Below are 13,043 nucleotides of genomic sequence, written 5' to 3'. Positions count from 1 at the left end.
TCAGTTCTTCATTGTAGTGGAGCATATAACAACACAGCGGGGGGTTTTGTTTTGTTTCATTTAAATCGCCTTTCGCCAGGACCTCTTCCTCAGGAATGAAACCATCTTTGGTCGCTATGTTAATTAAACTAGAAACATGCAGTTACAAAATCAGAATTTTTTACTTAATTTATTCTGTACAAATCCTGTGGTGTGGTGTAAAGTGCAGTGGCAAAGCTGTGCTTGGAGACTCATCTAGTGGGTCTTTCCTAAATATTTAACTCTTCGCTGCCTTCCTGTTCTTTCACTCTACACTTTGCTTCCTCCTAAAGTGAGGAGTTTCAGTCAGATGTATGCTGCTGGCTCCAAAATCACCTCTTGGTTCTAAGTCCTTGTCTGACTTTCTCCATAGGTCGACACATTGACTCTAGAGCAAAAGATATTTAGTGGTCCTTACCCATACCATATTTGCATAATTCATGAGTTCAGTAATCCTCCTAATGTCCGCAACAAGGTGCGCATTCGCAGCTGGATGGACACAATAGCCAACATTAATCAGTGAGTACCTATTTCTCAGTGAATGCGTGAAGAGTGTGCTGACTCAGTATACCTGAGTATACCTCATGTTGGTAAGACAAAGAGGTCCCCTGGTATGTGGGCTTACTAATGTGTAAATTAATATGTTAATAAATAATGAATATTAGTATTTATATTTAATAGATCCTGACTGGTTGTTTATGATATATATGAAAAGTAGCACAGTGTTCTGTACCCATGCCTGATGCTGCACTGATACAACTGTAGACTGTGTAATGTTTTAGATTTCTGCTGCAGTATGTTGTAGTTTTCTCTTTAAAGGGAGACCCGGGGAATTTCTTGTAAATGTGTCTCTCATTATTACATTAATTTACAAAAGAGAGAATGAGAGAGACACCCACAAACTGATGCCAGTAGAAAGAATTTTAGTTTTGGAGGGTGTGGTGGGAACAGATAATGTGCAGTTTTTTTCAGCACCACTGCTATAGTGTAAGTTTTCTAGCAACAGGAAATGATATGTAGCAGCACCATTTCAAACCAGGTTTCCTTTTTTCTTCATTTACTTGGCAACAATAAAGAGAGAATTTATTAGGTCTAATGTTGAGGATCAGTGCTGTACAGACAAGCGGCATCACAAATAGCTGTCTTACACACAACAGCCATAGATAGTATCTTATGTCTAACCCTGTGTCACATGTAGTTGCACTTGAGAGCCAAGGGGTTGCGTACTTCACCGAAGTCTGTATTTTGCCTGTATGTTTCCGTAGGTTCAGCTCTATTAAATCAGAGATCATGTTGTTTCTGGGTTTCCTGTGTGATTCCTGTTCCTTCTCCCAACATTTCATATTACTGCCACTTGTATTTTCTTCCTTCCTGTCTCCAGAGAGCTTATTAAGTATGAGTTCTTCCCTGAAGCCACAAGAACTGATGAAGACCTGAAGAGATACCCGAGGTACCCTTGGGGGCGGGATATTTATACTCTAGAAGGTGAGTGTTATGGAGCATTGGAGGCGTGTGAATTTCGAAAGCAAATGTTGTTTTCTCAGATGCTGCAGGGGAGGGGGAACATAGGTGGGGTGAATGTGCCTTCTGACCAAGGTTCCTTCTAAGCTGTACAGTAGCACAGCTGCGCAGCTGCTGAATGAGCCCCATCCAGAGGCTCAGGCTGTCATGCATGGAATTGCTTGGCTGGGGGAGAGGCACTTCACCCTCAGCTACAGCAGCAGCTCCCTGCTGAGGATGGGAACAGCGTGTCTCTCCCAGCCAGTAGGGAGGGGCCATATGGAGAAGGAAGGGAGGAAGTGGCTGGGGGCGGGGGAAGAAGGTGGATATGTGGTGAAGGGAGTTTGGGGCATCCCATCTTCCAGCTGGGCTGCAGCAGCGGGAAGAGGAGAGAAACTGCTCAGATTACAACAGCTGGGTTTGGCTACAGCTGCCTGTTGTGAGAGACCCAGCTCCTTCCTCCTGTGCTGAGCTGGGCTGGGAGGCGGGGCAGATGGGAGAAGTAAGGGGAGGGTGGTTCTGGCCTTAGTGAAGTGGGGATGGGGAGTTTGTCTGGGGCTTGCACAAGAGACAGACCCTCTCAACTTTCAGCACAGCAGCCCCCAGCTGCTGGTATAGGGGAAAGACACAAGCCTGGGTGATAGGGGAAAGAATAATGTAACCACCCTGCTATTTGCATTGCTAGATTGAGAGAGCAAATACAAAAGAGTGAATCCTCTGCAGTTTGAGGCCAAAATATTTTCACCTAGTATCAGCAGGGGAAGATAAAGAGCTTACTTTTGGCCCTGTTGAATTTTTTTAACAGGTGGCCATCTGCCCAGAGATGTTAGAAAGCCTGGGCTAAAGTTTGTTTTGTTTGGAGGGAGACAGATTCAGACGAAAGAAATAAAGAGGGGTGAGGGAGTCTGCATTAGCAGATCTTAATGCAGGATCTGACTTCAGTTCTCTTGGTGTTTTTTCTGTTGTAAAGCTTTTAGGCTGCCTTTGTAGATTTCAGGCATTAGTGAAAAAATACTGGAGCAAGAAAGACGGATAGGCCTGGCTTTTGACCAGCGTTTCCTGTAAGCTCAGTGTTTGGGCGACTGTCCTGAGATTGAAGTGCTGCCCAGCTGATTGGCAGAACGCCCACAGCCACCCACTGTGGGCAGCATGTGTTTCTATTTGTGGGGCACATCCACAAGAGCCTTGGTGCACATAACAAAATGTATTCTGCACATGGATGGAAAAATTAGAGGGAACGTTGCTCATGACTTTTTGCCTGGTTACGTTTTAGATAAAAATTAGGTAAGTTTAGTGTCTGAAGGTGGACAGAAAAGGATTCTTTTATTAGAATGTCTGGAGTGTTGTAGATATCTGAAACCTGTGATCTAATGATTTTTTAAAAAGAATCCTGTGTTACTAATTGATATATGGTAAGTCGTTAAACCTGGAAGAACTTCCGCATCAGGATCCTGTTTGTTTGTTTGGCCTTTCAGTTAGAGTTGAATTCCAGACAAGTCATTTCCATTAGGTTTTAGAATATATTGAGGGAGGGGTATTGCAGACCATTAAGTCTGGATCTTTCCTATCTGGTGTAGTTCTGGCTCTCATGAGTCAGTTGGCTTCCTCAGAAACAGCAAGCACCAGGTGTGATGTCACCGATGCTAGCTCTTTTTGTAGGATGAAGACCTCGTTTGCGAGCTCCTTGAAGCGTAGATCCATCTCCAAACTGTGAAGCCGTGTGTCAATGTGCTGTGGGGCTGCTGCTTGTTGGGTGGGTGACACACACAGTGTGAAAGTTTTAAAGCAGAACTTTTATCTGTTTTTATTCATCTTTGTTTCACTTGCATAGCATGAATCCTAAACAGTCATTTAAAATACCCCACGCCAACCACCTGCTGTTTTACTTGCTTTGGTAGTGTGCTGTCTGTGTTGCTTTACTGTTCTGTTTGTGCACTGTTAATCAAATTAAGAGCTGACATCCCAGAGAATCTGTATCAGCCTGAGTGAATGAATGCTGTTTACTCTCCAGTGTTACTAAATATTCATATTTATAAGGAGAGCATGACTATTTCTAGTTGATTCATAGATTTATTTAGCATCTTAAAGCTGAGCTGATGTGTGGATACTGTGCATGCAAGAGGGATAGTTCTATGAACTGAAAAAGTCTGCAGGAGTCAGTTTCTGGGAGCAGTTTTAGTGGAGAGTCTGAAGATGTAGTGGTTTATTGGGAGAAGGTTGTTACATGGGGGCTCTGGCACTTTTTTTTTTAATGCTTTTACTTAATGGCCAAGTCTTATTTATATAGCTGTTTTCAGTAGGCCCCATTTTGGAGTGTTTACTAGCTTGAGTTGATAGAAAAGATAATACATGGATTCCAAGGGTAGTTTTAATTTTCATTTTCTTTAATTTCTTATTAAATGAGCATCTTAATCATTACTCCTTGTTAATTATCCCATGATTTAGTACAGGTTGGTCCTCTCTAGTCCAGAACTCTCTTGTTGAGCAACATCCGTAATCTGGCATGATTATAGTTAGCTGGATGACCACTTATCATGGGCGTGGCCAAGTTTCCTGGGGTCCTATAAAGTTTGTTTCCAGCCACCAGTCCTGGCTCTCAGTGTTCCGTGCTGTTACTTAGCTGTAATTTATCCCTAAATGTCTTCTAAGAGCCCAGCAAGCAATGGAAGTGTTGGTAATGTGCTGGACAATACTGATCTCCTGTGGTCCAGCAAATTTTCTCATTTAGCACCAGTCAGGTCCTGAGGATCTGGGCTATAGAGGTTCAACCTGTATTTTTTTCCCCTACCTATGAATAGTTATATCTAGTTATATCTAGCTTTTATGCTTGTACTTGCGGTGCACATTCCCGCACAATCTCAGTATTGGTGTTGCACTTAATAAAATTCAACCTGCCCAAGGACTGAATATATTAGAGAGAACACTTCTTCTGAGAACTGACAGTCACCTGCACACTGTGAATTGAGACTGACTCTTGTCTTGCTGCAGTCAAGCTCTGCAGCAGTTGTTGTGGTATTAAAAACTTAGTTGAGAGGTAACAAGCAGTCCTGTAGCACCTTAGAGACTGGCAAATTTATTAGGTCATGAGCTTTTGTGGGTAAGACCTGCTTCCTCAGATTATGGTGAAACAATGAATGAATATCTCAGGAGATGTCAAAGACCCCTGGATTGAACGGGTATTGAATGGAGTGTTCCTGGGCTGGGGAAGTTCTTTGGCTGTACCAGCAGGGTATACCTGTCTGAAACATTGGATTCTTTCTGGTGAGAAGAGAAGCAGTGGCAGTAAAAGGACAGCAGGACAATCTCACTAATATTTCCTCATCTCTGTTTCTTATAGGGATTGTGGATGGTGCCCCTTACTCTATGATTACTGATTTCCCCTGGCTGAGGTCACTCCGAACAGCAGAGCCCAACAGCTATGCCAGATACGATTTTGAGGATGATGAGAGAAGTCAGTAACTGCTGCCTTAACATTCTGCTTAGACTCAGCCTGTTTCTTTTTTAAAAATCAGCTTTTTTTAATTATGAAAAGTAGTGGGCATAGAGTTGCTTCATCTCTGGGACCCAGGGACCCCTTCCCACCAATGCCATTTCCTGACAGCTGCCTCTTTTATACTGCCTGGTAGATGTTAAAGGGACAAAATCTGGTCCTTGATCTGCAAATAAGTTTATCATCAGTTAGGAAAGTTAATCCAACCGCAGTGAAGACAGTCAAACAAAACTGAGTGATTTATAGAAAAGTAAACTGTACTTCATAACATGGACAAAGTGGGAAAATAAAGGACAGGTACCCTTGTTTTAGTGGTATGGAGTGCATGTAAAGGAGTCAATAAAACTTGTGCAGTGAAATATGTTGACATTTTTCAACAGCCAAATAATCTGTTATATGTCTTCAGAAAGTTCATTGGCAAAAGTGATTCACCAGATGACCTGTAATAATTTGAATCAAATTAGCTCTGTATTGTTTTTAATTGAACAATGAGAAGTTACCTTTTGAGGTCTGGTTGTAAACCTTTAAAAAAAAAATCAGAATTGAGGCTTTAACGTCATCCTTAATGTATCCCTGTTTTCTATACATTTCATATTATATGATTTTATACCATAATCTGCAACATCTGGGGGCATTAGGATAAGTTGTTAACTCCCAGCTTTTATAGTGCACTTCCAGATCTACTGATTAAAAGCTTTACAGAGGTGGTCTGTATTATTTCATTTTACTTCTCCATCCCCTCAGAGAAACTGAGGCACAAAACAGGTAAGTGACTTGCCCAAATAGGTCAGTGGCAGATGTCTCCTGAACCCTAGTTTAGTGCTCTAGGCTAGGCCAGAGTTTAACCACAATAGCATTTGTAGCGCAACTCCCGTGTAATAATAAACAAAGTTCAGTCTTAAAGGAATTGAGATACTGATGGGGGTTTAATTAAAAGGAAGAAAAACTCAGCCTCACCTTCTGATGCCTGACCAATAGTTCTTAGACTTTCATGTCCAAGGAAGCATTGTCTACTTTGTGGGGAAGTTTCTTTATGTTCTCACTCTTAGTTCTAAAACTGATTGCTCAGTTTGTGACTTTCCACATAGGAAAGCATTTATTTTTTATGTTGTTCTTGTTCTACTTGTCACAGCAACAATCTATGCTCCCCGGAGGAAAGGACAGCTATCTGCAGACATCTGCATGGAAACAATAGGTGAGGAGATCTCAGAACTGCGCCAGATGAAGAAAGGTGTTTTCCAGCGTGTGGTGGCTATCTTCATTCATTACTGTGATGTCAATGGCGAGCCAGTGGAGGATGATTACATTTGATTAGGACCCCCCGGCTAACCTCAGCCCTTCCTAATTTCTGGTTGGCACTGCCAGCAAAGAAAGCAGATGGATCCATTCCTGCTGCCATAGTGCACTAAGATGTCTTGGAAATTGTGTACTTTGCAGTTGGTCTGACTCAGTTTGCTATAGAATATGTAGTAAATGTATAATGAAATATACAGATTGTATACTAAGGTTTGTACATAGAAGAAACAAAAATATTCCTAAAGCTGAGACTTTATTTCATATGTTTATACAATTTAATTTAAATTCCATTTTAATGAAGGTAAACAATTGGGACAAGGTGAAAAAGTTTGCATTTCTTAACCCCTATAATTCATAGCAGTAACTTTGTTACAAACATACCCCCGTTAGTTTTGTTCAAAGAGTCATCAGAATCTCTCTTAATCTGTGCCTTTTCCTTCTTGAGCATCCAATAGTCCAGTCCGAGTAAATCTATTGAACGCAATCTGTGTTTTGTGTGCATTTGTGGGAGATTGAGGAGAAAACAACGTAAACGAGCTGCAAAGGGCAAAAGCTGAAAGGTAGCAGCCATAGCACTGTTTCAGAGAAAATGGTAATTATTTCCTTCCGCTCTTTACAAAAAGACTGTGAACCAAATTTCTTGCGTTGGGTGAAATTCCAAACACTTTCTAGCACATTTATTTCCTCATTCAGTAATGTGTGTGGTGCCTCTTGGCATATGAAAATAAACCTTTATTAAGCATTGGCTCTATCTGACTGTAAACTATAACGTTTGTTCAATTCCACAAGTCAAAGGACTATATATAATACCTGGCAAATGGCTGAAAGTATAGGCTTCAAATGGCTTGAACTACGGAATCAGAAGTGAATTTTGAATCACTTTGAACCAGTCAGCTCCCTGGATGCTTCATGTCTTCCCTTCAGCTGCATCTTTTGGCTGGGATGACTTAGTGGGGATTGATCCTGCTTGAAGCAGGGGGCTGGACAAGATGACCTCCTGAGATCCCTTCCAGCCCTATGATTCTATAAGCAATAAGTGATGCTGTTGTGTGCTGCCCTGAACAACCATGGTTTTTAGTGTACAGACAGAATGCCTTCAGCTAGCACTGTACCTGTACATTACCTCTATGGTTCCAACAACAAGACTAAGAATTTTGACTGTGTGATATACAGTACATGCACTTAAGGTAGGTCTGGGTTGAGTTTGGGTAGTAGGTTAGCCAAAGCAGATAGAAATAAATAAAGAAGGCATCTGAAAACTTCCTGCCACATACTAATTTTACATTATAGCAAAAATATACCCCTTCTTCCAAAGGGGAATTATTCTGAACACAGTTCCTGGCCTTCAGACACCCAGTATACCTTCCAGCTCCACCAAGCTCCTCCTCAAAAGCATCATACCCAGCTCCTAAGAAAGGCGCCATGTTAGCTGGAAAGCCTCTCTCTCTCACAAATGTTTGTTCTGGAGAAGCTTTTACTTCTCCTATCTGATGAAGTGGGTCTTTGCCCACGAAAGCTTATGCTCCAAAATATCTGTTAGTCTGTAAGGTGCTACAGGACTTCTTGCTGTTCTCGAAGATACAGACTAAACACGTCTACCTCTCTGATACTTCTCCCATCTTGTCTCTTCTTGCTTCACAACAGACGCTAGCCTCAGCAGCATTTACAGACTAAGGCATTAATGTAGATAATTAAGGCCTCATCTACATTTAAAGTTCTATCAGAAGGACTCTTGGTAAAGGGTGAGTTCTTTGAGTGCTTGCTTCTCTGCCACCTCAAAGGTATCAGTCGAAGCCTTCACCCACTACCAAGGCACCCGGGGAATCCACAAATACTGGACTCAATGGCCTGTCCTGGGCATAAGAGTTAACGGTGCTGGAGCTAAAACAGTAGGTTGCAGCAGAGAAACTATTTGTATAGATGCATTTATCACTTCACCCTTATTCAATCCATTTCCCCTCCCTCTTGCAAACTATTAATGGCACCTTACAATCCTGCAAGAGGTTGGTTATACCCATTTACACCTGGGTGTTAAAATGACTTGCTCAACCTCACAACAAGTCAGTGCCAGAGTATAAAATAGAACCCAGCACTATTAGTGCCTGTTTATTTCATATGTTTATGCAATTTAATTTAAATTCCACTGGTAAACAATTAGGACCAGGTGAAAAAGTTGGCATTTATAAAGGATATGCTTGGCTGAGCAGCACAAGTAGGGCACCATAGTACTCCATACCAGCAAGAGATGTATAGCTAGTATGGGAGCAGCTGACTGTGGGGCCACAACTTCTCCGGTGCAGCTGTACCACTTCCAGCCCTTCCACACGGGATCACCCAAGTTCTTTGTACAGCAGCTGTCCACACCAGAGGAGAGGGGTGGGAACAGGACAGTCTTGCTGGGGGAGCTGTGTCAAGGTGCTGAACAGCAGCTGCAGGTTCTGCTCCTTTCCCTGCTGTAGTTTCCGGAGAGCCCCATGGGAAGGACACTGAGGAAAAGAGCAGAACATGGGGATACTGATTAAAATGATTTTTTTCTACTTGACATAAAAGCCTTGGTGATTTGGTTATTTAAGACTTCTTGAGAATATAGAGTAAGAAGCTACTGACAAGTGTCCTGTAAAATCTGAGAGGCAGCCATGTTAGGCTAGGTCTATGCTAGGGAACAAAGTCAATTTCAGATACGCAATTCTAGCTATGCCATTAGGGTAGCTAGAATCGACAACAGAATAGACTTTCTGCCCTAATGTAGATCAGGGCTTGCGCTGACATCCCTTGCTGCACACGATAGCATGGAGTACTAGGGTCGAGAGCTGAGCCGAGAGAAAATCGATTTTGCTGTGTTTTCAAACATGGCAAAAAAAAAAAAAATCAAGCTCTAGAAGATTGATCACAGTGTGGTGATCTTCTTGGAAGTGTAGACGTACACTTAGTCTGTATCTTCACAATACAAAAAGTAGTCCTGTAGCACCTTAAAGACTAACAATATAATTCATTAGGGGATGAGCTCCTGTAGGACAGACCCACTTGTTCAGATCTGGAAAATCCTGCAAAACCTGGAGAGATGGAAGTTGAACCCTTTCCCGTATAAACAGGGTATTCAAAAGTCCTGCATTGTGGGAATTTAAAAGCTGAATTTGCTTCACTCTTTAGTTTACATGTAAGTTTCCATCAGGTTTTCAACACAACTTGTCTGTCTATATTTTAGCACCTCAGTGCCATCACCTTCAACATTTACTTTCAATTTTTACTTCTTTGTAGTAGAAGATGCTGCCAAACATACCAGCACTATACATGAAACCTTCATGAGATGCCTGAAATGTCCCCTCAGAAAGCCTCCCCTTGGTTAGTCCATGTATCAGCTCTCTCTAGCTGATTGCTAACCAGGAACATCAAAATCTATCATCTTTGGACTAGCAAAGTAGATCCCCCAGCTTCAGATGACAAAACACCACCAAAAATACCACATGCAGATTACCTTATTACTTCAACTAATCAGTGACTGAATGGTTAGTGTAATGTAATATATAGGTAGCCATGTCAGTCCCAGGATGTTAGAGAGACAAGTGGGTGAGGTAATGTCTTTCATTGGACCAATTTCTGTTGGTGAGACAAGCTTTTGAGCCACATGGAGCCAAAGAATAGGTCTCTTACCTATCCATCTTCTCTGGGTAATGTCCAACTCAGACACTAGTTGTAGCTATGCTATACAGCTTACTGGACCATGGACAACTTCAAAACACTCTTCTGAAAAGCTTTTCCAAACTATCACACTCTATTCATAGAATCCTAGGGCTAGAAGGGCCCTCTGGAGGTCATCTAGTCCAGCCCCCTGCCTGAAGCAGGCTCAACCCTAACTAAAATCATCCCAGCCAGGACTCAAAAACCTCTAGGCATGGAGTGTTCATCACCTCTCTACATAAAGCAGTCCAGTGCTTTACCACTCTCCTGCAGAAATAGTATTTCCTAATAGCCAACCTACACCTCTCCTTCTGTAACTTCAGACCATTGGTCATGATGGCGAACAGCCTTTACACACTTTTTATTAAAATCACTCTGTTGACCTTGTATGAGACAGGAGCAGTTCCTCAGCAGGGAAGAGCTGCCCCACTGTGTAACATGATCGTGAGTGCAGCTTCTACCTTTTGTGAAAGGTGTCCTGTGCAAACCTAGCATTGACTTCAGTGACATCATTTGGGCCTAAGGGGGGGGGGGGGCGAGGCAGCAAATCATGGCCCCCAGGCTGGATCTGGTCTGCCAGGGTCAGTCCTTAGCTGGCCCCCACCTCTGTATTTACCTGTGTCTATGCTGTTCTATCAGGCAATTGTAGAATTGCAGCACTCAGCAGACGCTTGCTGTTCGTGGTGAAGCAGAATGGCGGGAAGCGATGGCCTGGACCAGGCTGCTTCCTGCGGGTACCATTGGCTGGGACCAGCAATCCATGGCCAACGAGAGCTGCCATCACCCAATACCTGTGGAGGTGCAGGTAAATACAGAGGGCAGGGACTGCCAGGGACTAATCCTGGTAGGTCATAGCTTTTTTATTGTTCAAACCTGGTGTAAGGGCAGAATTTGAGCCTCTTCCTAACGTCTTTGTCTTCCCTCCCAACCCCTACAACCTTTTCCCAGAGTCCGTGGCGGGGTGGGGAATGGGGTTGGAATGCAGGCTCACACTGCTTCCCAAGGGTTGTTTTAGGAGCACCTGGCCTAGAAAGCAACATTCTCGATGTTTTGGGTTTCCAGGAACTCAGCAGCAAGGGTGTTGGCAGCCTTAGGACATGAAGTGCCATTAACAATGAAGAATTGGTCTCCTACTATCATGCCAGACCAGTTGTTTTTTTCCATCTGTACAGCAGCCCCTTTCCACTTCTCTGAAAGGAGACATAGGAACACATGCCGTTTGCACAGCTGGGGCCCTAGCCCCTTTTTCAGCTCTAAAGACCAGCAAGAGCAGCCTACTACAAATATGTATCTTTTTTTTTCCACGGTCCATGGGCAGTGGGTGACATGGCTGCTTGTGGAAGCAAGCGCCCCAGCAGTCCTGCCCAGGCCCTGCTCCCTCCCCTCTGTCTCCCTCTTCCTTTTTCTGCTCACCCACTAAGTCCCTGGACTCAAATGTAGCAGGTGACATTGGGGAGCAAGTGGGGAACACATCAAGGATGTCTTTCTAAAGCAAATGGAGCATGCTTCCCACTGCACGCCAGAGTGTGGCGACCAGGCATGCAGAAGTGCTTCATTAAAAGTACTACATTTGGTAATAAATGTGTCATATGGTTATTTGTTTATAGGGGGGAGTTGTTTGTCTGTTTTTTTGGTTACACCCTGAAGTCTGTCAGAGATTTATTTGCAAAAAGGTTATAGTAAGGGCAAGTCAGCTGTCCTGCAGAATACAGCATTGACTGGGCTGGAATACATGATGCAGCCGTCCTCTGCTCACATTCTCTTCAATCAGCATTTCTAGGACGAGTTTGTTTTAAATATACTCAAACCTGCACAAAGTAATCATTCCAAATCACTACAGATTTAACACACTGGAACAAAGAAAGTATTTTAAACTAGAGCAGTTTAGTGTGTTCACAACAAAGTTAATTTTTAAACAGCATCAGGGCTTTAAAGGGGAAGTGTACAAAGGGAAGTCTTTGTTTTTAACCTGTGCTCAGCAGACAAGCAGTCAAATCTGTGGTCACCCCAGGTCTCTTGCTGGGTTAGAGATTGACATCTTGGCTGCACAGAGACTACTGCAGTTGTACCAAGCCAGCCATGGCCCCACCTACCTTGGCAGCTGCTACAGTTCTGTGCAATCTACTGTTGCTGTTGGCTGCGGCACCTTGTTCAAGCCAGAAAGGGTTCATGGGGTTGGGTGGGGATAAGTAGTACATTAGTACTATGCCCAAACCCAGCTACCTTGTCTGGAAATGGGAGCTTTTCTTCATCTGGGAAGGGCTGTTTAAGCCTTATTAAATTTCTCTGCATCCTGGCACTTCAGCCAGAGTGGGTGTAGCCACACTTCCCAAGGCACCTGAGAGTAATGCCAAAATGTGGTGCCTTTTCGCAGAAAGGCTTGAGGCACCTGGAAAATTTTAGAAGAAACTGTCTAAAAAGCCTTGCGTCATCAAATACTGGAATGCAGCAGGTGCATCATTGTACTACTGTCTTCCACTTAGAAAAACTCGCAAAGTCTTCAGAAAATGACCACCAGGCTGAACAGCTGCTGAGGAATCAGTGTGTTTGGAACTAAACTTTTTCTCTGATTCAGACTGCAGTGATTTCCTGTAAGCAGCACATACGCAGCACTCATATTACTAGCTGCGGTCAGGAGCAGGTCTCTGCATCCACAGAATACACTTGCAAGAACCAAGACATGAAGTCAGTGTCTTCCTTCATCCTCAGTAAATACCACCCCCCGCCCCCAAAGTTCAGGTGCAAGCTTTTAAAAACCATTAGGGCCAAAGACAAAGCATGCACTGAGTAGCCAGGTTTTAACAGGGAAGTGTAAGAATGCAAAGTCTTTACCACAAACCTTGTTTTTACCTGTGCTCAGCAGCCAAGCAGTCAAATCTGTGGCCACCGTAGGTCCTTTGCTGGGTTCGAGATTGGGCAGCCGAGGAGTCAGAGAAGACTACTGAGGTTTTACTGATCCAGCCATAGCCCCACCTACCTTGGCAGCTGCTACAGGTATACTATGCAATGTATGGGGCACTTAATATACTGTAAGGTGAATGGCTGTGCAAGGAATTCAGCA

General features: G+C 43.3%; 1 protein-coding gene across 5 annotated transcripts in view; it reads left to right on the top strand.

The window, feature by feature from the left end:
• Positions 1-7,396, top strand: part of FBXO38 (F-box protein 38) — a 41,732-nt gene extending 34,336 nt beyond the window's left edge. For 3 of the 5 annotated variants that reach the window (XM_075009856.1, XM_075009853.1, XM_075009854.1), the window contains 4 exons: positions 392-537; positions 1,400-1,503; positions 4,856-4,969; positions 6,141-7,396. In XM_075009856.1, the coding sequence (XP_074865957.1) occupies positions 392-537; positions 1,400-1,503; positions 4,856-4,969; positions 6,141-6,319 (543 nt within the window). In that variant the 3' untranslated portion in view covers positions 6,320-7,396. The remainder of the gene's footprint in view (positions 1-391; positions 538-1,399; positions 1,504-4,855; positions 4,970-6,140) is intronic. The other 2 variants (XM_075009857.1, XM_075009858.1) reach the window with 2 other exon arrangements.
• Positions 7,397-13,043: the final 5,647 nt, after the last annotated feature.

Source organism: Carettochelys insculpta, chromosome 15, assembly GCF_033958435.1.
Source record: "Carettochelys insculpta isolate YL-2023 chromosome 15, ASM3395843v1, whole genome shotgun sequence".
NCBI lineage: Eukaryota > Metazoa > Chordata > Testudines > Carettochelyidae > Carettochelys > Carettochelys insculpta.
Note: the sequence above shows the minus strand (reverse complement) of the source record. Positions and strands in the feature narration are given on the sequence as shown.